Source organism: Cydia splendana, chromosome 15 (assembly GCF_910591565.1).
Source record: "Cydia splendana chromosome 15, ilCydSple1.2, whole genome shotgun sequence".
Classification (NCBI taxonomy): domain Eukaryota; kingdom Metazoa; phylum Arthropoda; class Insecta; order Lepidoptera; family Tortricidae; genus Cydia; species Cydia splendana.
The window spans coordinates 4,001,151-4,025,501 of record NC_085974.1 but is presented as its reverse complement, the minus strand read 5'-3'; the positions used below and the strand labels follow the sequence as shown (position 1 = coordinate 4,025,501).

Genomic DNA, 24,351 nt, shown 5'->3' with positions numbered 1-24,351 from the left:
CTGATGACCTGAAGCTGTTCCGAGGTATCAGTAGTGTGGCTGACAGTGTGGCATTGCAGGCTGATATTGATGCTGCAGCTGAGTGGAGTGTGTTAAATCGGCTTCCATTTAATGTAAATAAGTGTAAGGTGATAACTTTCTCACGCAAACGTTCGCCACTCCTAACTCAATACAGTTTAGCTGATGACACCCTGGAGAGTTAGCGAAATCCGCGACTTAGGCTAATTCTTGTGGATAAATTTGACTTTCACACACATGTCATTAATATTAGTAAACAGGCTAGTAAAATTTTAGGATTTGTTAAGCGGATATGTAAACAGTTTCATGTTGGAGTGGCTAAAGTTCTATATAACGCATATGTGCGCAGCAAATTAGAGTACGGTGCTATTGTCTGGGATCCTTACGAAGACAAGTACTCTCTAATGTTGGAGAGAATACAGCGCAAATTTGCTCGCTGGTTATATAAAAAAGCGGGTACTATCCATACCTCTATCCCTCCATCTTTGTCTCGGGGATGGTCGGGCAGGATACGCTTGAACTGAGGAGGAAATTCTTACTCTTAGTTCACTATCTTTCGGTCGTTCATCATCGAGTCGACAGCCCAGAGGTGTTGGAGAGGATGGGATTGGTAGTTCCTAAGAGGATACCCCAAGATGTCAAGATGTGGACGGAGCGGTAGCGCCGCGCCGCTGGCCATCCCTGTTACAGCGGCCTTCCGCTCGCACATGCTACACGAGGCACGCTCCTACCTCTCGCGCTTTATGGAGCCTGCATTCAATACTCGCTCAGTACGCAGATGCCGACATGTTCGCTAATAGTTTAGCATACCTATGCAATACTGCTAGACTCTTTCTATTCTAAATATTGTAAGTTATTGACTGAATTGTAAATTTTATCTTTGTCGACATTATATAAATCTAAAATATTGTACCTAATTAATAGACTGAATTTGTAAATTTTATCTTCCTTGACATTTTATCTGTTTGCATGTTTTTTGTAATGTTTCTGACATGTATATATTTTTCTAGTGTGTAAGTGAATTGGTGTATTGGTGTGTTTGGTAAGCTTGCACTTTATTAAATAAATAAATATAAAATATAAATATAAATTATAAAAGACGGGCCTTACGGGCACCAGGAATGGTGACAGCACAGCGGTATCAGTGACACCGAGCCAAGCATGCAGTCCAATTATGCATCAGGTTATGAAACAAAACATTCATTAATATTCAAAGTAAATCTAAATAAAACCCAATTTCCAATCACAAAATAAATTTATTATATATGATAATAACACGTAGACATCGCAGGACAGGTCGATACATCTACACAATAAAGGGTAAGCTCTAGAACCTTCTATAAACACATTTTCAAGCCTAGTCTTGGCTTTAATTCTCTTGTGACTATAAAGGATGACTCGCGTTAAAACGGACCGGGTCCGGGCCGAGGCGTCCGACACTTCAGTTTTATAAAAAACCGTCAAGTGATCACCAGCCACTAGTCATAGAAAACAAATTATCGGAAGCCACGTCCCGCACCTAGACCGTTATAGGTTAGAGTCATCCTTAACGGTGAAAGTTAATTTTGACGTTGAGATATTTTCCAACAAGATGATACACGTATAAACTTTCATACGCAAGTGAAACGTATAATATTTAGAAATGAGTTACATGAATTTCAGTGCACGAATCTGACAAACAACATATTTAATCTAAAAAAATACATTAACGTGACGATAACGATACAGTGACGTGTTCAAAACATTACAAAAGAATACTAAAGGTTTAGTGGTCCGTACGCTTAATATATCTCACTTACAAAAATAAATTGTAACAAGGCTCGGAACCGGTTTTTTTCAAAGACCCGATATAATTTTTTTTATTATTTTATGCTCTTTACGAAGGACTGAATCATGTATTTAGGTAACAACTTTGCATTATTAGATTATTCCATTAAAACGAAATAATAAAACAAAAAACGAAAAAGAACGTAATAATAACGGTATTTTTTGTATGAAGAAAAAACCGGTTCCGAGCCTTGATTGTAATACCACAGTGTAAAAAGTAACAGTGGTCCGACGGCCTTTGGCGTGTACCGAGCTACTAACAATGCGTTGACAGCGATGTATGGAGCTCGGGTGCGCGCGAACGGCCCTCGACCCTCGTCGAACGTAGTACCAGTAGTAGAAGAAGCAATATAAGAAGGTACTTATATTCTTCAGCGTTTTTAACCTTTTAACCGCCGTAGGCCGTAGACTGATATATAACAAATACAAAATCGGGCTCATTTCGCCGCGGTCTGATAAATAAGACGAAATTTCATGTAACTTCGTACCGCCGGCGGTACGAGCACGCTCGATGAAAAATTCTGTGGCGGTTAAAAGGTTAAAAACGCGCTACTAAATTAGTGTAAATATGTATTAACACGGTTAAACTACGCATGATTAACTTAACAGCCATGGACATCACATATGTAGATAACTAAAATACTATTTCTCATTTAGCCTGAGTTTTTATAAAGTTTCGTTAGGATAAACTTCTAGCACGTAAGTCTGCTAGATTTCTTTTAAGGCCTAAATTTGCTATCAATCAACTAAAATCGCATGCCATTGCGGCTGCGATCGTGACCCACAAATAGTCTCGCCGGAAGATCAGCGCTGACTTTTGGGTCAGTATTATGCTGAGGCGAGACCATTTCGTGGTAAACTTTTACTCTTACCAATTGTATGTATACTTGTAGTGTTTAGTTATACTTTTGTATGTAATTTTAGTTCTAAGTTCATCACGAATAAAATACTTGATTCTGATTCCATTTATTGCAAGGTCTTTAGAAGCCTTTACAAACAACTAATTAGTTCTTAATATCACTCAGCTATTATAAAAACGAAAAAAATATTGCAATATGATAATTTATGATAATACTGTAAGTCTTACCAAATACTGAGATTAATCATTGGACTTTCTACTAATAACTAAAAATGTTGAAAAAGAAATACTTTGACTATAAATGCGAAAGACACTGGTCTTTTCTATTTTTAAGTACTAAAATAATACATACAATTATAATAACCAATAGAGAGATTTCGTTTCACAATAATCATAAAACTAATGCAATAGAAGCCTCACTTATACAATCTTTGAAAACGCAAAAAGTATAATTTTAATGGAATGATACTAAGATGAACTTGTGAAAGTGAATGTTCATGTACATACATAACCGGCTCGGTCATACAGCTAAAGCTTGGAGCATTTAGTAACTGGAGACGTCATGGCTGTCATTTTCTGTACGAAACAGTCTGCCGATTTTTGCGGGGGACGGGACGTCAAATGTATTGCTATTTCGACATGATTTGTATGTAACGTACAAATAGCCATGTCAGACCATACAAAAGTTTGCACAATTGTGCAAGTTTTTCGGCAGAGGCGTAAGCTCTTAAAGGCGACTCCAGTTATTAAATGCTCTAAGAGCTAAAGACAAAAATACGAAAAATGTATGTTTTTGTAGTTAATTAACAATGTTCAATTTGATTACTTACTATAGTCGTCAAAATCGTAAATACCTATCTGTAATATTGACACTCGATTTAGGTAAATTCATCAAAAGTACCATTACCTATATTCTCTCAAGACACAACACAGACTCTTCAGAAGACATTGACGAGATTTGGTCGTTGATGTTAATGAAAGGTGTAAATAAATTCAGAAACAAAACGTAAAAAACAAATAAATAAATTTTACAGTTGCGAGAATTAACTATAATAACCAGACATCGTAAATTTTATAGCATTTTCGGTGCAGATGAGAGGTGTTAACGGAATTGGCATAAACAACTTCAACCCTAATTATTAATTAGCGTTAATTACGTTAATATTAACCTTAATTTGCCATTTCCATTGGAATTATCTATACCAATTCAGTTAACACCACTCCGCTGCGCCAAAAATGCTATAAAATTTACGATGTCTGATAATAACTTCAAATTACATTGATAAAAAATACACGCTTGTCAACAAGTGTATAATTTCGAGGAATTACCACAACCATCAAATAAATAAATAGATAAAGTACAACAAGAACAATTCTAAACATTATATAATTTAATTCGCCGCTAATAAGCTGTGGGGTTAAGTACCAACATTTAAAATAACTTCTAGGACTTAGGACAGTTCTAGGACTCCACGAGATTAACTTAGAGGTTGTAGATTTTCCACAAAACTATATATTTCACTAAGAAAAAGCAGAATTTATGATATAAATTAGTAAAACCACATTACATTTACCCCTATGACTATTTCCTGCAAGAATGTAATGAAAATAGATATAAATTGATATAATATTCTTAAAAATCTGGCAGTTTGAATCTAGATCTCGCTGGCACAATATTACAGGGTTCTATGTTTCACTGTTATTGAACTGAAATTTGAACATCGTCATACGGCGCGATTTGGGAAATGAATTAGAGACTCACTAGATATGAAATAGTAAAGATATGTGACGTTCCACGGCAAAAGGTACCATTGCCCCGGCTGAATATTGGAGCGGTGTTTATAATAGCGTAAGCGCCAGCCGCCTTAAGGTACCTTTTGCCGTGGAACGTCACATATCTTTACTATTTCATATCTAGTGAATTTCTAATTCATTTCCCGAATCGCGCCGACAGTGAAATTAAGTCGAATTTAAACTATCTTGAAAATGTAACATAGAACTTTGTAATATTGAGCCAGCGATATGTTAAGACAATTAGGTGAACTGACACAAAGCTATATTTGTGCTCTACAAATTACAATTACTCTGATCAAATGTACATTGATTGATGAAGATGCGTAAAATCTAAGACAATTTCGTGCTTCGTATTCGACAGGTAAACGAGATGGCGCTGTGCAGCTCCATACATTTTGCGATCTACTGTCAAAAGTTGACGTTTGACAGTCAGTGACCGTATATGGCGCAGTACAGCGCCATCTGTTTTGGATGTCAAAATAAGGGGCACGTTTTTTTTCTTAGACTTTAACTCTCTATTATTACAATCAATTCTCTTTGCTCTGATGAACTAGAGTTAAACCAAGGAAAGGCTGCAGAGATTCTGACAGTACACGCAGTGCAGGTGTTATTTTAAACGTCAAACTTCTATGAAATTATGACGTATAAATAACACTGGCACTGCGTGTGCTGTCAAAATCGCTGCAGACTTTTCTTGGTCCAACTCTAAGCAGTTTTAAACTCAAACAATATTTCTTTCTTTCTTTCGACATGGAACGTCGTGCATCCGTCACGCTTTCACTTATTTAAACCCTACGAAATGGACGACAAAAAAATGGCCTAATGTATAGCTCCCTCTAAAGTTGAATATAAACGGGTACGCTGTAGAAAAAGCCTTAAATAAATAACTTAATATTCGTCGTCCATAACTTTACGGGCGATAGAAATATTGTTTAAGCCTATTTGCTAACTAGGGTAATAAGATTTGTTTTTTGTATTTACTTATCGCCGTTTGTGTGGGCGACTTTCTGCTTTTTCGAAGGCGGCGCTCCGCCCGCGAACATGCGGCCGCTACGGAGATCCGACATCAGGAATGGGACCTGGAACGACAATTATTGTTGGGTGATATAATGACGTCTGAAGTGCTCAGTTTATGGTCGGTTATCACGTTTGTATAAACTGAAAAGTTTATATTTGGCTCTGTGACACATGATTACGGCGCGAAGCCGCGAACGCGAGTGTGAAGTCGATGTCGCAGAAGATAGTGTTGCTATAAAAATGGCATATCATTAACACCTTATAAAACAAAGTCCCCCGCCGCGAACGGATTTTCATGCGGTTTTCACCTATCAATAGAGTGATTCTTGGGGAAGGTTTAGGTGTATAATTTGTTAAGGTTTTGTGAAACCCATGCGAAGCCGGGGCAGGACACTGGTCATGTTACCTTGTGCTCGAGCTGCAGCTGGTGCAGCGGCGGCAGGCCGAGCGCGGCGCGCAGGATGTTCTCTAGCGCGGCGCGCTGCTTGAACAGTTACTATATGTTACCTTGTGCTCGAGCTGCAGCTGGTGCAGCGGCGGCAGGCCGAGCGCGGCGCGCAGGATGTTCTCTAGCGCGGCGCGCTGCTTGAACAGTTACTATATGTTACCTTGTGCTCGAGCTGCAGCTGGTGCAGCGGCGGCAGGCCGAGCGCGGCGCGCAGGATGTTCTCTAGCGCGGCGCGCTGCTTGAACAGTTACTATATGTTACCTTGTGCTCGAGCTGCAGCTGGTGCAGCGGCGGCAGGCCGAGCGCGGCGCGCAGGATGTTCTCTAGCGCGGCGCGCTGCTTGAACAGTTACTATATGTTACCTTGTGCTCGAGCTGCAGCTGGTGCAGCGGCGGCAGGCCGAGCGCGGCGCGCAGGATGTTCTCTAGCGCGGCGCGCTGCTTGAACAGTTACTATATGTTACCTTGTGCTCGAGCTGCAGCTGGTGCAGCGGCGGCAGGCCGAGCGCGGCGCGCAGGATGTTCTCTAGCGCGGCGCGCTGCTTGAACAGTTACTATATGTTACCTTGTGCTCGAGCTGCAGCTGGTGCAGCGGCGGCAGGCCGAGCGCGGCGCGCAGGATGTTCTCTAGCGCGGCGCGCTGCTTGAACAGTTACTATATGTTACCTTGTGCTCGAGCTGCAGCTGGTGCAGCGGCGGCAGGCCGAGCGCGGCGCGCAGGATGTTCTCTAGCGCGGCGCGCTGCTTGAACAGTTACTATATGTTACCTTGTGCTCGAGCTGCAGCTGGTGCAGCGGCGGCAGGCCGAGCGCGGCGCGCAGGATGTTCTCTAGCGCGGCGCGCTGCTTGAACAGTTACTATATGTTACCTTGTGCTCGAGCTGCAGCTGGTGCAGCGGCGGCAGGCCGAGCGCGGCGCGCAGGATGTTCTCTAGCGCGGCGCGCTGCTTGAACAGTTACTATATGTTACCTTGTGCTCGAGCTGCAGCTGGTGCAGCGGCGGCAGGCCGAGCGCGGCGCGCAGGATGTTCTCTAGCGCGGCGCGCTGCTTGAACAGTTACTATATGTTACCTTGTGCTCGAGCTGCAGCTGGTGCAGCGGCGGCAGGCCGAGCGCGGCGCGCAGGATGTTCTCTAGCGCGGCGCGCTGCTTGAACAGTTACTATATGTTACCTTGTGCTCGAGCTGCAGCTGGTGCAGCGGCGGCAGGCCGAGCGCGGCGCGCAGGATGTTCTCTAGCGCGGCGCGCTGCTTGAACAGTTACTATATGTTACCTTGTGCTCGAGCTGCAGCTGGTGCAGCGGCGGCAGGCCGAGCGCGGCGCGCAGGATGTTCTCTAGCGCGGCGCGCTGCTTGAACAGTTACTATATGTTACCTTGTGCTCGAGCTGCAGCTGGTGCAGCGGCGGCAGGCCGAGCGCGGCGCGCAGGATGTTCTCTAGCGCGGCGCGCTGCTTGAACAGTTACTATATGTTACCTTGTGCTCGAGCTGCAGCTGGTGCAGCGGCGGCAGGCCGAGCGCGGCGCGCAGGATGTTCTCTAGCGCGGCGCGCTGCTTGAACAGTTACTATATGTTACCTTGTGCTCGAGCTGCAGCTGGTGCAGCGGCGGCAGGCCGAGCGCGGCGCGCAGGATGTTCTCTAGCGCGGCGCGCTGCTTGAACAGTTACTATATGTTACCTTGTGCTCGAGCTGCAGCTGGTGCAGCGGCGGCAGGCCGAGCGCGGCGCGCAGGATGTTCTCTAGCGCGGCGCGCTGCTTGAACAGTTACTATATGTTACCTTGTGCTCGAGCTGCAGCTGGTGCAGCGGCGGCAGGCCGAGCGCGGCGCGCAGGATGTTCTCTAGCGCGGCGCGCTGCTTGAACAGTTACTATATGTTACCTTGTGCTCGAGCTGCAGCTGGTGCAGCGGCGGCAGGCCGAGCGCGGCGCGCAGGATGTTCTCTAGCGCGGCGCGCTGCTTGAACAGTTACTATATGTTACCTTGTGCTCGAGCTGCAGCTGGTGCAGCGGCGGCAGGCCGAGCGCGGCGCGCAGGATGTTCTCTAGCGCGGCGCGCTGCTTGAACAGTTACTATATGTTACCTTGTGCTCGAGCTGCAGCTGGTGCAGCGGCGGCAGGCCGAGCGCGGCGCGCAGGATGTTCTCTAGCGCGGCGCGCTGCTTGAACAGTTACTATATGTTACCTTGTGCTCGAGCTGCAGCTGGTGCAGCGGCGGCAGGCCGAGCGCGGCGCGCAGGATGTTCTCTAGCGCGGCGCGCTGCTTGAACAGTTACTATATGTTACCTTGTGCTCGAGCTGCAGCTGGTGCAGCGGCGGCAGGCCGAGCGCGGCGCGCAGGATGTTCTCTAGCGCGGCGCGCTGCTTGAACAGTTACTATATGTTACCTTGTGCTCGAGCTGCAGCTGGTGCAGCGGCGGCAGGCCGAGCGCGGCGCGCAGGATGTTCTCTAGCGCGGCGCGCTGCTTGAACAGTTACTATATGTTACCTTGTGCTCGAGCTGCAGCTGGTGCAGCGGCGGCAGGCCGAGCGCGGCGCGCAGGATGTTCTCTAGCGCGGCGCGCTGCTTGAACAGTTACTATATGTTACCTTGTGCTCGAGCTGCAGCTGGTGCAGCGGCGGCAGGCCGAGCGCGGCGCGCAGGATGTTCTCTAGCGCGGCGCGCTGCTTGAACAGTTACTATATGTTACCTTGTGCTCGAGCTGCAGCTGGTGCAGCGGCGGCAGGCCGAGCGCGGCGCGCAGGATGTTCTCTAGCGCGGCGCGCTGCTTGAACAGTTACTATATGTTACCTTGTGCTCGAGCTGCAGCTGGTGCAGCGGCGGCAGGCCGAGCGCGGCGCGCAGGATGTTCTCTAGCGCGGCGCGCTGCTTGAACAGTTACTATATGTTACCTTGTGCTCGAGCTGCAGCTGGTGCAGCGGCGGCAGGCCGAGCGCGGCGCGCAGGATGTTCTCTAGCGCGGCGCGCTGCTTGAACAGTTACTATATGTTACCTTGTGCTCGAGCTGCAGCTGGTGCAGCGGCGGCAGGCCGAGCGCGGCGCGCAGGATGTTCTCTAGCGCGGCGCGCTGCTTGAACAGTTACTATATGTTACCTTGTGCTCGAGCTGCAGCTGGTGCAGCGGCGGCAGGCCGAGCGCGGCGCGCAGGATGTTCTCTAGCGCGGCGCGCTGCTTGAACAGTTACTATATGTTACCTTGTGCTCGAGCTGCAGCTGGTGCAGCGGCGGCAGGCCGAGCGCGGCGCGCAGGATGTTCTCTAGCGCGGCGCGCTGCTTGAACAGTTACTATATGTTACCTTGTGCTCGAGCTGCAGCTGGTGCAGCGGCGGCAGGCCGAGCGCGGCGCGCAGGATGTTCTCTAGCGCGGCGCGCTGCTTGAACAGTTACTATATGTTACCTTGTGCTCGAGCTGCAGCTGGTGCAGCGGCGGCAGGCCGAGCGCGGCGCGCAGGATGTTCTCTAGCGCGGCGCGCTGCTTGAACAGTTACTATATGTTACCTTGTGCTCGAGCTGCAGCTGGTGCAGCGGCGGCAGGCCGAGCGCGGCGCGCAGGATGTTCTCTAGCGCGGCGCGCTGCTTGAACAGTTACTATATGTTACCTTGTGCTCGAGCTGCAGCTGGTGCAGCGGCGGCAGGCCGAGCGCGGCGCGCAGGATGTTCTCTAGCGCGGCGCGCTGCTTGAACAGTTACTATATGTTACCTTGTGCTCGAGCTGCAGCTGGTGCAGCGGCGGCAGGCCGAGCGCGGCGCGCAGGATGTTCTCTAGCGCGGCGCGCTGCTTGAACAGTTACTATATGTTACCTTGTGCTCGAGCTGCAGCTGGTGCAGCGGCGGCAGGCCGAGCGCGGCGCGCAGGATGTTCTCTAGCGCGGCGCGCTGCTTGAACAGTTACTATATGTTACCTTGTGCTCGAGCTGCAGCTGGTGCAGCGGCGGCAGGCCGAGCGCGGCGCGCAGGATGTTCTCTAGCGCGGCGCGCTGCTTGAACAGTTACTATATGTTACCTTGTGCTCGAGCTGCAGCTGGTGCAGCGGCGGCAGGCCGAGCGCGGCGCGCAGGATGTTCTCTAGCGCGGCGCGCTGCTTGAACAGTTACTATATGTTACCTTGTGCTCGAGCTGCAGCTGGTGCAGCGGCGGCAGGCCGAGCGCGGCGCGCAGGATGTTCTCTAGCGCGGCGCGCTGCTTGAACAGTTACTATATGTTACCTTGTGCTCGAGCTGCAGCTGGTGCAGCGGCGGCAGGCCGAGCGCGGCGCGCAGGATGTTCTCTAGCGCGGCGCGCTGCTTGAACAGTTACTATATGTTACCTTGTGCTCGAGCTGCAGCTGGTGCAGCGGCGGCAGGCCGAGCGCGGCGCGCAGGATGTTCTCTAGCGCGGCGCGCTGCTTGAACAGTTACTATATGTTACCTTGTGCTCGAGCTGCAGCTGGTGCAGCGGCGGCAGGCCGAGCGCGGCGCGCAGGATGTTCTCTAGCGCGGCGCGCTGCTTGAACAGTTACTATATGTTACCTTGTGCTCGAGCTGCAGCTGGTGCAGCGGCGGCAGGCCGAGCGCGGCGCGCAGGATGTTCTCTAGCGCGGCGCGCTGCTTGAACAGTTACTATATGTTACCTTGTGCTCGAGCTGCAGCTGGTGCAGCGGCGGCAGGCCGAGCGCGGCGCGCAGGATGTTCTCTAGCGCGGCGCGCTGCTTGAACAGTTACTATATGTTACCTTGTGCTCGAGCTGCAGCTGGTGCAGCGGCGGCAGGCCGAGCGCGGCGCGCAGGATGTTCTCTAGCGCGGCGCGCTGCTTGAACAGTTACTATATGTTACCTTGTGCTCGAGCTGCAGCTGGTGCAGCGGCGGCAGGCCGAGCGCGGCGCGCAGGATGTTCTCTAGCGCGGCGCGCTGCTTGAACAGTTACTATATGTTACCTTGTGCTCGAGCTGCAGCTGGTGCAGCGGCGGCAGGCCGAGCGCGGCGCGCAGGATGTTCTCTAGCGCGGCGCGCTGCTTGAACAGCGCGTTCATCACCGGCGCTCCCGCCGGCACCACCGGCGCTTTCAGCAGGTACGAGAGGGACGACAGCACGCAGTGGAGACCGCTCCATTCTGGGAATAAAACAACATTCTCTCAACATTGAAATATAATCTGTCAGTCCATTGCCGTCAGTAGAAAAAAGCGGCAAATTAAAAAAATGTAGGCGCGAAGGATAATCGTCTCATAAAAAATTGTAATGTCGTGCCTTTTCCTACTGATAAACTTGTTTGACCGGCTTAAGATATCATGTAATAAAGAAAAAGTGACGATGCCCTCTAGGATTCGTAACGAGGAATGTGTTTGTGAGAACCGATAGAAATTGTCCACTGGAACTGTGCTGAGGGTAGGAAAATTAAGTGATTATATTGGCTCTTAACCTAGTTACGCATGCTCGCGTATCTCTGGTGTAAACGTCGCCTTATATTGTTTATAATTAGGACAATAAGTGTAAGGTTATGTTACTTAACCTCTCGTAAGCGGACCCGCGTTCACACATACGAAAAGTTAAATGGTCTGGGTGTCTTAGAGGAGAATCTCCGAGGTGTACCTTCAGTCCCCTGCCTGCGCAGAGACAGCCTCGAGAACAGCTCGGCCAACAGCGCCAAGTCCAGGATAAGTGGTACCGCCAGCAGCGAGTCCTTGCACGTGTTGTGAACCACGATGGTGTTGGTGCCGTAGAGAAGGATCTCGGAGGTGTACTGGTCATGTGTGGCTCACCTTCAGTCCCCTGCCTGCGCAGAGACAGCCTCGAGAACAGTTGGCCTACAGCGTCAAGTCCAGGATAAGCGCACGGCTAGGAGTGAGTCCTCGCACGTGTTGTGCACCACGATGGTGTTGGTGCCGTAGAGAAGGATCTCGGAGGTGTACTTGTCATGTGTGGCTCACCTTCAGTCCCCTGCCTGCGCAGAGACAGCCTGGAGAACAGCTCGGCCAACAGCGCCAAGTCCAGGATAAGTGGTACCGCCAGCAGCGAGTCCTCGCACGTGTTGTGCACCACGATAGTGTTGGTGCCGTAGAGAAGGATCTCGGAGGTGTACTGGTCATGTGTGGCTCACCTTCAGTCCCCTGCCTGCGCAGAGACAGCCTGGAGAACAGCTCGGCCAACAGCGCCAAGTCCAGGATAAGTGGTACCGCCAGCAGCGAGTCCTCGCACGTGTTGTGCACCACGATGGTGTTGGTGCCGTGTAGGAGTATCTCGGATGTGTACTCGTCCATCGCGCGTTTTGAATCGCCTGTGGGAAGATAATGGTAGTGAAAAACATATAAATGTACTCAATAGCAATGAAAGTGGGTCATAAATTTTTTTTCGCTCTTTATTCCATTCGCAAACTGTCCCCTCGTCACAAAATATCCCTTCTTATAACATACATACATGCATATAATCACGCCTATTTCCCAGAGGGGTAGGCAGAGACCACGGATTTCCACTTGCTACGATCCTGATACACCTCTTTCGCTTCTTTCACTTTCATAACATTCCTCATACACGCTCGCCGATTTAGGACGCTCAGATCCTGGCCTGAAGAAAGGCCAGGTCCAGAGCGCCATAAGCGGACTTCTGTCTTCTACTAAAGACTATGAAATGGTCTTTTCGGGTATAGAAAATGAAATTAAAAGACCAATAACATTTATAGTCACGACTGTACCTATATAGAATGCTAGTGAAAACACATTTTTAGACGGGACATTTTAGTACTGCTTATAGATTGACCACTTACCAACATATGGTACATATTTGATGACCACCACATGGTCGGGCTTCTCTCCCAGCTTGTACATCATGCTGTTGCTCTCAACCATGTCATCGACCTCGTTGGACTTCCTGATCTCTTTGGAGCGGAACTGTTTGGCCGAGGAGAGGTTCTTGCCAAGGTGAATTGTAGCCCACTGGTTTGGAAGATATTGGAAACTTCCTTTATTTCTTATTGAAATTCTCCATAGCCATAAGTGTACTTACCGACATATGGTACATATTTGATGACCACCACATGATCGGGCTTCTCCCCCGGCTTGTACATCATACTGTTGCTCTCCACCATGTCATCGACCACATTGGACTTGGAGATCTCTTTAGAGCGAAACTGCTTGGCCGATGAGAGGTTCTTGCCGTCGTTATTGCCGAGGTGGTTGTAGCTTACTATTGATACCGGTTTTAGACCTGGAAGTTAACGTTTACGTATGAATTTGGAGACGTTTGAGTACTTTAGAGTTGTGTCCTAAAATATTTTATTTTTTTCATGTCAATAAATCGAAAAATTTAAGCTGTAATTGTCAATCAATCAATCAATAACTTTATTGCAAGAACATAGTTAAATTATGTACTTAAGGTGATAATAGCGTGTCTACGTTGTGTGTGTGTCGCCCATAGAGATAAGTAACATCACAGAAGCCACGTTGCCGACCTCTGAAAACCGTGAATACTCGTTTCTTGAACAACCCCATGTCATGTCACTCATGTCATAGCGCAAAGAAAACACCTCATACTAACCTTTTACAATATTCTCATAATTAGTTATTTTTGGAAATTAAGTACTTTACTCTGAATATTTTATCCAGAGCAACTCAACGATACTTGAGGTCTCTCTGCAACAAGTAGGTATGTTACTAACCAGCTGACACTAAAAGTCGACGAGCACGGGCTTGAGCTTGGTCTGCCCAGACTTGAAGTCGTCACACCCACGAACACTCCGTTTCTCTACAAGTAAGCATGAATACTGACCGGCTGACACTAAAAAGTCGACCAGCACAGACTTTAGCTTGGTCTGTCCGGACTTGAAGTCGTCACACCCACGAACACTTCGTTTCTCTACAAGTAAGCATGGTTACTGACCGGTGGACACAAGGAAGTCGACCAGCACGGACTTGAGCTTGGTCCGTCCGGACTTGACGTCGTCACACCCACGAACACTCCGTTTCTCTACAAGTAAGCATGGTTACTGACCGGCGGACACTAGGAAATCGACCAGCACGGACTTGAGCTTGGTCTGCCCGGACTTGAAGTCGTCACACCCACAAACCCTCCGTTTCTCTACAAGTAAGCATGGTTACTGACCGGCGGACACTAAAAAGTCGACCAGCACGGACTTGAGCTTGGTCTGTCCGGACTTGAAGTCGTCACACCCACGAATACTCCGATCCTCTACAAGTACGCATGTTTACTGACCGGCGGACACCAGGAAGTCGACCAGCACGGACTTGAGCTTGGTCTGTCCGGATTTGAAGTCGTCACCGGCCACGAACACTCCGTTTTTCTCCGCGCGTTCCACAACGCCTTCAACTAGTGTGTTTTGCGGGGACCCGTTGATATAGCAACACTGAAAATAACAGGCAAATATTCAACTTTCGCTTCGTTTGTTGGTTATGCGCTCGACAGTACAAAATAGAGTCATTTTAGGCATTTACCTATATTAAAAGACACCGTCATGTATTTTTTTAACTCTCTCAAAGACATCTTGTGTTAAGGTTAACCGCTGACCAAAAAAATGAGGTAATTTCAAACGAGTCATTTACCTGGCAATTGAAACTGACTGCATATTTTATAGGCTTAATTGTTGCCATATACACACAAGTCACAACTCGCTGGCCTGTATCTAATTGACTACTCTTTATTCCATAAATACTGACCCCTTCGTCGATGGCGGCGAGTGCAAAGATGGTGGATGGTGAGATTTCAGGCTCGTTGTTGCGTAGGGCTTTCTCGATGTTGTCCGACGTGTCGTGCACTCCCGGCTTCACCTCACAGAATCTGGGATAACGAGAAAATGGTATAAGTTGTAATGGTTGTTTACTCAATGATGGGATAGATGGCGTTATGGGTCTCGGAGATCGCTTATATTTGGCTTTTCTTTTCGCTTAAATTTATTAAATAAGTATTTGCATGTGTGCTTAAGCTCAAATTTCATTTATCTCTTTTACTTAAGAACCTGACTCATCGCAAAGTTTAAGAACTTTAAAACAACTACGTTCCACTGCTGGGCACTGGCCTCTTCTAATTCTGTGGCCCTAGTGAATAAGGCGTGCTCAAATTACGGCACCTATGCAATTAAAACTGCACGAGGCCATGCGCTTAGCGGGGAACTGAACCCTATGGAGAAAGCTGGTCTTCAACAGAAGGATATGATGTCACGATCCTCAGTATTGAGGGACCGACTGAAGAAGAAGTGAATAAGGAAATAGGAGAGGCATGATGGTAGGACACCTGATACGGCATGACAACTTCTTCCTAAAAATCCTGGAAGGCAGGATTGATCAAGAGAAGAAGGGAAACCTAGAGTTACTTATCTCAGCCAAATAAAAAATAATGAATCGTATGAGGAAATTAAAAGACTGGCACAAGAAAGAAATGATTGGCGATTACTCCAACGACAAGAGCAAAGTTAAGTTATGATGATGATGAGTGAACAGGGGTACAAGTCTCGGGCAGCGCAGTTGTATAAGGGCGTAAGTTCCACGTAACACTTATGCCCTTTTCCACCTAAGCTGCGCGAGACTTGTACCCATTTTCACTAGGGCCACAGAATTAGAAGAAGCCAGTGAGCATCAGTGGGGCGTACGCGTACCTATGTGGTTTTTTTTAAGTGCTATGGCTTCCACGCTAGGCCAATGCGAGTCGACGAGCAGAATAAAACGCTAATAAACCACAAACCAGTTACCATAAAATGTATGCAGCGTCTTCTAAATCAGCTGCCAAATTTGAAACAACTAAATTTTGTAGGCGCGTCTTTAGACGGTGCGATAACTGTATGTGATTATTTGTTAAGTTAGCTTCGCCATCAGACATATCGGAGCGGCCAAGGCGCTCACTAATATCTGAATACGCCTCTATTGCCAAGGCGTTAGAGCAAAGAGAATTAAGTAGCTAATTGCTTTTCCTTTGTCTATGGTTAGAGTGCGTGTTCAGATATTTTTGAGCACCTCGGCCAGTCCGATTATATCCGATGGCGACTCTAAATTGAATCGAACGATTTAATTCATTTTACCTTGCATACAAGTTTAAGCAAATGTGGTTCCGTCTTTATTTATCTATGATTAATAAAATAATAATACCAGATCTCATACGGTGGAAATGAACGTTTCTCTCTCTAACAATCACGTTGTCCCTGTCTAAACAAAGGAACCGTAAGCTTATTATTCGTTCATTAATTCCATTATCCATTTAAACCACCAGTCCGAGCTGTACAATTTTCGAAGCGGCGTTCATTAAATTGTCTGTGCCAGCGAACGCAGGCAATTATCTTAATGCTATGTTATTGAGCGCCTGAGCGTCACGGTAGAGCCTGCCTTTACCATGTGCATGCCTTGGTGCATATGCTTAGAATAAATTTAATACCATCGTTCGTTCCCCTTGATACAAAATATTTTTTTATGTATATGGTTTTAATTAAACGATCTAGTAAATAAAACCTATCATCCTTCTGATACATTTGTTTCTTTTTCGGCTTATATAAAAATCATCGCCTGGCGTCTTTGGAACACAATAGTGTCAATAGTTATTGAACAGTCGATCTAACCAAAATTAACCTAACTTTTATGAGACGAGGCCACATGTGAACGAAGGTTAATGAAGATTGACCGTATTTATACTAGTCATTTTTTATCAATGTTTTCAGTGTTTGTAGTATATGGCGCTGTACGGCGCCGCGTTTTGTGGTACGGTCAACTTTTGACAACCAGAGTTACCGCATAATACGGATTACGAATCATAAAAACGTTCACACACACACACACACACACACACACACACACACACACACACACACACACACACAACACACACAACAGATAATCTACCACCGTTTGCACTAACATGATACATTACCTGATAAGATAAGCTTTAACAAATCCTCATAATTCTTTTACTTTATGTCACCGTGATTTTCAAAAACATACCAAATCAAGAGCACTTTAAAGTAAATTTCCGACAAGCAGCAATCGTTATCAAAATGTAAGAAGTTTAACGGTCCGCTTCATCAATGCATGGTGAACACGTTTTTTTAACAACACGCCATACTTTGCTTAAAAATGTTGTATTTTAATAATAAATTGTTGTCACTTAAGCTCTTACATTTCTGAGACAATTTACGCATCACGTCTAACCTTACTGCACTAAACGCACTGTAAAATATACTTTATTTTAATAGTGATAGCGTTTACTATTTAAGTTGACGTGTGTATAGGTAAGTGGTCTGGTTTTTTCTTCGGAGGTTAACGCCCGAATAGGCTATTATTACTTTTCGCACGTGCAACATGTCGTTGATACCTACTAAATTACGAACACAGCAGTTTTTTGACATTGCATTCCTTTTAACTGATTTAAATAGAAAAAATCGTAGGTAGGTAGTAGGTAGCCCCATTTAATAATATTTTTAATAATTTTATCTCTATCGAAATATGTTTGGATTAGCTCAAATGTCGAAATAGGTAAAAGCTAATGCGTTTTGAATCTTCTTTGAAAAAAAGTCTCTTTTGTGTATTACAATTTATAATCCTTCATAGGTACATACAGTTCTTAAGAATAGTTAGCCCTGATAATGAAACCGAGCTAATGAAAAAAAAAACTAATTTTAAAACTCATTTGTATTAAGATTCAACAATAATTATTGTATATCAATATCACATCCTAAGGCTAGAGATAGAAATATACGACATATTTATTTGTTTAGTAGTATGTACTGTACTTATTTGTAGGTAATATATTGACTTATTGAAAACTGACAACGATACATACATACATACACACACATACATGATACATATGTATGTTAGTCTGTAAGGTATTTGTAATATGGGCCTTGTTGCCTGACTTAAATTTTAAATAAATAATTTTGAAAATACCTACGTCATTTTGCGCGTAATGCATGAATATTAGTAAGTACCCGGCAACGCAAACACAGTTTATTGCAAGGCAAGTTCTGAGTATCTCGACCGACATATACACGTCATCCCTTAGCGTGTAATTCTAAAACATCTTATGTTTAGGTATAGTAATGTGAATAATAAGACGTTATGGTATGCATTGTTATGAGTATGGCGTGATGCGAGACGTAGGTACTACGTCATAGGCGGTATAAGTATAGGTACGTTTATTCGGCAGACTTGCTTCTTTGCCAAATATGATAATGTCTCTATGGGAATGAGGAAAGTGATTTTCTTCTCGTGTTGGTGTTAATTAAGTCATTTATTATAAATAGCCATTAAATAAAGTACAACCAAAAGCTTTCAAAATGGGCTGTTTTAATCATATTCGTAATTATTTGCTGGGCACTGGCCTCCTCATTGTACATTTCCTCCCTTCCCCTCGCCTCTATAATGTAAGTACTTGAGATTGTGTTCTGGAACTCGACTCACCTCTCGGTGTTGGCGGTCCACAGCTCGACGACTTTATCCAGCCTCTCACAATTCTTGAAGTCCTTGATGTCGGCGCGAATCTGAAGATACCTACTCCAGCTTCTGGCGATCCTTGAAGTCCTTGACGTCGGCGCGGATTGGGAGGTGCCTACTGCTCGCATTTCATCCACCTCCCCTCCTTAAGGTACTTAAGATTGTCTCCTAGAACTCGACTCACCTCTCGGTGTTGGCGGTCCACAGCACGATGACTTTGTCCAGCTTCTGGCGATCCTTGAAGTCCTTGATGTCGGCGCGGATCTGGAGGTACTGCTCGTCTTTCCTCCCCCTCCCCTCCTTGAGGTACTTAAGATTGTCTCCTAGAACTCGACTCACCTCTCGGTGTTGGCGGTCCACAGCACGATGACTTTGTCCAGCTTCTGGCGGTCCTTGAAGTCCTTAATGTCGGCGCGTAGCGGGAGGTACTGCTCATGTGTTGGCGGTCCACAGCACGATGACTTTATCCAGCTTCTGGCGGTCCTTGATGTCCTTAAAGTCGGCGCGTATCGGGAGGTACTGCTCATAGGGCCCCTCCTTAATGTACTTGGGATTGTCTCCTGGAACTTGACTCACCTCTCGGTGTTGGCGGTCCACAGCACGATGACTTTGTCCAGCTTCTGGCGATCCTTGAAGTCCTTGATGTCGGCGCGGATCTGGAGGTATTGTTCATATTTCGTGCCGCGGATGAGGTGGGTCGCGCGGTCTGCCTGAATGAAAAATCTTTAATAGTAGGAGGTCCTATGAAGTGTTTCGAAGCTTAGATTTAAACACATTTTTACGACGAATTTGTAACGATTTGATTTAGATAATGATGATGATATGATATGACATTAGGTATCTTCTAAATATATAAAACAGTTACATAGACTATCTTCAAATTAAGTAGAGCTAACTAAGAAAGGATTTTTAAAGTACAATCCCTACTGGGCTGAAAAAGGGGTTGATAAAAACTATCAATTTAGGAATCACTTAAGAATATCATCTAGTCTAGTAGAATAAAAAATAAATTACAACTGGGAAATCTCAACTGTCATTTATCCTGAGGGCTTACCGCGAACCACGGTCGACGTGTTGCCTCCCTGTCACACTTACGTACGAATTTATAAGTGCGACAGAGAGGCAACACGTCGAAATGATTCGCGGTAGACCCTCTGTAGACATATAAACAATAAAGCAGGAAATGAACGAGAAATCACAATCACCTCAGTAACCAGACGCCGAAACAAGACACCTGTTTAATAAACGAACAACTACGGAAGATTCGAGATCGCATTCATTGCAAGTGTTGAATGTAGCTGAATTTGTAAACTTTAGTAACCGCGTCTCTCGCGTCACGTGGTGGCAGCATGTTAAACAGTGCTTACTTTTAAGGTTACCTATATAGCAACGGTGATTACACGAAACCCGTTGAATTTATTTATTTATTTAAACTTTATTGTACAAAACATAAAAATAATGTACAAATGACTGCATGACTATGACAGTGTATTGTCTCTTTCAACCGCGTGGTGTTAAAAACATGACATTAACAAAAAATGACTTATTTTATCACGCAGATAAGGCCATCCATAAAATGCCTGCTGGAGTCCTACAAAGGATAGCCGCCCCACAGCCGCCCTAAACTGGCCGCTTAACATTGCCGCCCCACAAACGCCCTAAACTGGCCGCTAAATTCGGTTTACGCTGCGCCTCGCAGCCCGCCGCCTCGGGACATGCATGGCGCCTTTTGGCTTTGGCCCTAGACTCCCTAGAGTAAATACGCCCCAGCCTGAAACCGGTCGTAGTTTTCTGAACATTCTTGAGTGAAGCCTAGATTACCTCAACAACTAAATGGAACTTAGTTATAAAGCAACTTGCGGTATATTTATTTAATTACACAAATAGATATGAAATTATATGGCGGTAGATCCGTTTGTGTAATTAAATGTGTACAAAACGACACCAAGACGGGGTCTTTCCGTGACCACAGTTGGTGCAACTCAGCTGAAACGTCGGAATTTAAGGTAAAAACAATTAAATTATATCGCGGTAGAACCGTTTGTGTAATTAAATATGTGTACAAAACGCAAGAGTTTAAAGTGTCAACTTGCGGTATTTGCTCCCATAATAATTCGGTACGTCATTCAATCGTTAACGATTTCAGTTCAAAATATCTAGGACAGATATAAAAATTAAGTTCTAGGGGGTCTGTTGACATTCTATTTCTTTATTGTAAAAGTAAAAACTCTAATTTCTTTTTAAGATTTTTTTCTACGTAAATAATAAACAGCAAAGACATAAATTAGGGTACCGATAATAGGATTAAGTATTAAGCTATAATCCAATTAAAATAGTGGCTCAAATTACAATATACTCTACGTCTACCTAACAAAGTTTGTTTAACACAATAATCATTAGACATAACATAAATATCTGTTTCAACATGCGACAGCAATTTTACAATAGAACAATGGTTAATAAAATTTACGATTTTAAATATCATCGCCGCTGCAATGTTATAAATCATAACAAACCATAGAATCATTCTATTAGAATGCCTCGCACAGACCATGCGGCATGAAAGCGTTTACGAAGACCGCACAGATCCTCTTTCACTGGTTAAATATTACGCTACGAGCCGCATTACTCAGTACACTATTTTTTACTAAAACAGCTCCTGTTTTATTGATTTAGTACTATAACCTAATTTACTTGAGACCTAGGAGTGAGAAACGTCGCCGATAACCTCGAAGAAAGTCGGCTGAGATGGTTTGGCCATGTCAAAAGAAGGCCGCCTGAATACGTAGGCAATAGAGCCCTTAGCTAGGAGGGGCAAACCAAGGCAGCGGTGGCGTAACGTCATCGCCAAAGATCTAAACGCCTGTGGGTTAGCAGAATCCGATGTCCAGGATAGGGCGAAGTGGAAGGAGAAAAGTAGGAAAGCAGACCCCGTCACAGTACGGGACAAACGCTAGGAGGATGATGATTAACATAATTTACTTGAGTAGATACTAAGTAAAGTTCGTTTATGTGGACGTGTTAGTTACTCATGAGCGGTCCAAAACTGATACTAATACCTATTGAACATGTAAGCGAAAATTCTGCTGCTTGCTGGTCGCGAGTAGTCTTACAGACTCCATTTAAAACAGCAATGAAAACTTAGAGACCACTCTTTCATTGCTCTTGTGTAAGCTTAAGCTTAAGGCCCCGTAAGTTCGGGTTATTCTCTCACTCTTACTGAGCGTAAGCGCGAGCGAGATGGATGTGCGTTGCCCGGGATCGCGGATATCATGTTTTAGAATTTGTTTTTGTAAGTTTTAACACAAAAAAGTAATGGATGAGTTCGATCAAAAACAAAATTGCTCATTTTAGAAGCAATTTTGATATTTTTAGCTTTTGTGCTAAAATTGTTACAAATTTTTAAGATGCGTTTTAGAGCTCTGTTAGTGATTTTTTTCTATAGAGCGTAAGTCAAGAAATCAGGTTTGGAATCGATGAAGTTACTAGGCCTCAAGTTTGTTAATTAAATTTTTGGCAACCGTATTGTGATCTAAAAATGCGCTAAGAATTTTTCAAAAACTCTGCTGTTTGAACCTACTGCACGTTAAAAGGTATCCAAGTCCGCGGCTTGTGTTTTGAGTGAGACTGTGCGTGTGATCTGTGGATTTACCTGGTTAGCCGCAATAAAGTCAGGGTCATATATCGCGGGCCGCGGCTTCATGGCGGCCATCTCCTTCCTCAGCTTCTGCTGCAGGTCGTAGTCTATGACCTTGGCTCGCACCATAGACTCAGCCAGGTTTAGAGGGCTGATGTCCCAACCGTCGAGCGCTAAAACGATAACAGGACAAACACATTCGTACGATCATTCGTATATTGCCCGAAACACGGATATCATTATCTGTCATGTGTCTGATATCACGTCTGGTATACAGGTGTATACCAGACATCTATTCAACATGCAGAGTGCAAAAAAGAGTACGGCAGGTAGGTGTGACAGAGAGCACACTACGTACTCGCGTGCAGCGAGTTTGATTTTAAATTCATCACCAGGAAACTTCGAACAGGAAGTTAAAACAAGTACCTATTCTGAAATGGCTTAAAGTAATGAACGGAGATAAGCTTTACTTTGGTATTTCCAAGAACTACTCAGATACACCCACTTTGTAGAAAAAGGCTATAATTATAACATTATTTTGTATGGGCGGTGAAACCTACATTTTTTTAATTTGCTGCCTTTTTCTACTGAGTAAAGTGGGTGTGCAAGAGTACATATATTATATCTTTATCTCTAGGAAGTGACTTGTACTTCAATGTATTTGTATGTATATTAAGATTACTGATACTATGTATACTGACTTATAACAATGTGTTATTAATAATAAAAAATAAAATAAAACAAAGTGTTCCTAAAAACTCACCCAAGTCATCAGGATGCACCATGGGTAATAAGTGGGACATTGGCACATATACATCATGACCCTTCTCATCCATGCCCAGTCGGACTGTGGATGCCTGAGTGATGGATCCCAGCCTTAAAGGAATCAGTACAAATAAATCAATTGAATCAATTATTATTCTACAAAATTAAAAAAAAATAAACTCTTTTTATGTTAAAAACAAACGTTAAATAAAATCAACACTCAGCATATACATGGTGGCTAAAAAATAACTGCATTCCCGTTGCCAGGGAGCTTTTGGGATTATACTGAGCAACGTTTACTATGGGACCAACCCCGAAATTGCGAAAAAAAATTTACTCTCCCATAGAAAATGTACCAGCCAAAATGTATGAAACAGCCAAATTTTTTTCGTGAATTCAGGTTTGGTCCCATAATAAAAAACATTGCTTAGTATAATCCCAAAACCTCTCTGGCAATGGGAATGCACTTACTTTTTAGCCACCTTGTATAATATATTGATGATACTAATTATATCAAATTTTTATCTGGACTTCTATAATTTTTATTAGATATAATAACAAAGTCTTACCAATTAGACTGCATAGTTCCATTCTTTGTGTTCCAAGACAGCTGATGTCTATTGGCCAACACGGCTGCAGTGAATGTGGACCCGTTATTGCCGCCCCATCCCACCAACATGATGCCCAGTTTGCCCACCTTGCGACCAGTGCGGAGGCATAGCGATGTTTTAAATGGTTTTGCCTGTTAAAAAACAGGAAAATGTATGTAGAGAGTGTAAAAACTACACACTAATGCACATTAACACATTCGGTTTGGTGTAAATACTACAAAATATTCTGAAGGTTTAATCTATATATTCTAACTAGTTAATGGATGTGAGTAACTGATAATTCTTACCTCTACCTGAGAAATATGAATATGTAAATAGACAAGATCTAAATATTAAACACTAAAATGCACGTAATTAATTGACTTCATACTATAACTCGTGCATATGTATTGTGACTATCACCGGTCATAAATACAGACTAGCCACGCATTCCACGGCCAAGGACATTCATCTATTAACATCGCACTAGACTAGGAAAATATCCCGATCAATACACCCGGCTGAACCGGCGAAACCAGGAAAAACACTTACCACCAGATCGTCGCCCTTCTTCGTCACCAGAGTTTCTTCATAATCATAATCGGCGAAAATATAATCATCCGTATACTTTACATTTGGGCTGGAAACCAACAAATTTGAAGATCTTTCCATATCGACTAGAAAAACGCTTACTGTTACTATTTCAACTATTAATAATTTAGTATATCTTCAAATCCGAGATTCCTGTATCACACGTTAATGCGAGCTGTTTTTCGATTCGTATGCACAAATTTATTTGAAATCGTGTTTAAAACAAGAAATCACTGAGCTAACCGTCCACTTCCGTCGATGAACGAGTTGAAACTAACCACAGACAAGACTAGACAAACGAAGCGAAATATGACAATTGACAACCTGTCAGATGAGGCAAGTGAACCGAATCATACGAATGGCAGGTACCTTGTCTATGGTAATAATCGATAGATATTTTGCGATTTTTGAAT

General features: G+C 44.7%; 1 protein-coding gene across 1 annotated transcript; it reads right to left on the bottom strand.

Annotated features, from left to right (window-relative positions):
• Positions 1–1,254: 1,254 nt before the first annotated feature.
• LOC134797352 (uncharacterized) lies at positions 1,255–24,226 on the bottom strand. Its single transcript, XM_063769573.1, has 15 exons — positions 23,900–24,226; positions 23,327–23,499; positions 22,756–22,868; positions 22,008–22,165; positions 18,932–19,065; positions 18,695–18,847; positions 18,540–18,647; positions 14,600–14,720; positions 14,139–14,289; positions 12,933–13,133; positions 11,861–12,207; positions 11,523–11,673; positions 10,871–11,046; positions 4,936–5,577; positions 1,255–4,900 (listed from the first exon to the last, which is right to left on the bottom strand). Exons 1-14 carry the CDS (start codon positions 24,017–24,019, stop codon positions 5,476–5,478), a joined length of 2,208 nt encoding a protein of 735 aa, XP_063625643.1. The 5' UTR covers positions 24,020–24,226; the 3' UTR covers positions 1,255–4,900; positions 4,936–5,475.
• Positions 24,227–24,351: the final 125 nt, after the last annotated feature.

What these genes read in the sequence shown, in the direction of transcription:
- LOC134797352 (XM_063769573.1), bottom strand. Translation starts at nt 24,019, where the DNA reads ATGGAAAGATCTTCAAATTTGTTGGTTTCCAGCCCAAATGTAAAGTAT. An exon ending in TGGACCGCCAACACCGAGAG is followed by an intron (nt 18,848 to 18,931) that starts GTGAGTCAAGTT and finishes GCCGACTTTAAG; the next exon opens with GACATCAAGGACCGCCAGAA. An exon ending in TGGACCGCCAACACCGAGAG is followed by an intron (nt 14,721 to 18,539) that starts GTGAGTCGAGTT and finishes TCGTTATCCCAG; the next exon opens with ATTCTGTGAGGTGAAGCCGG.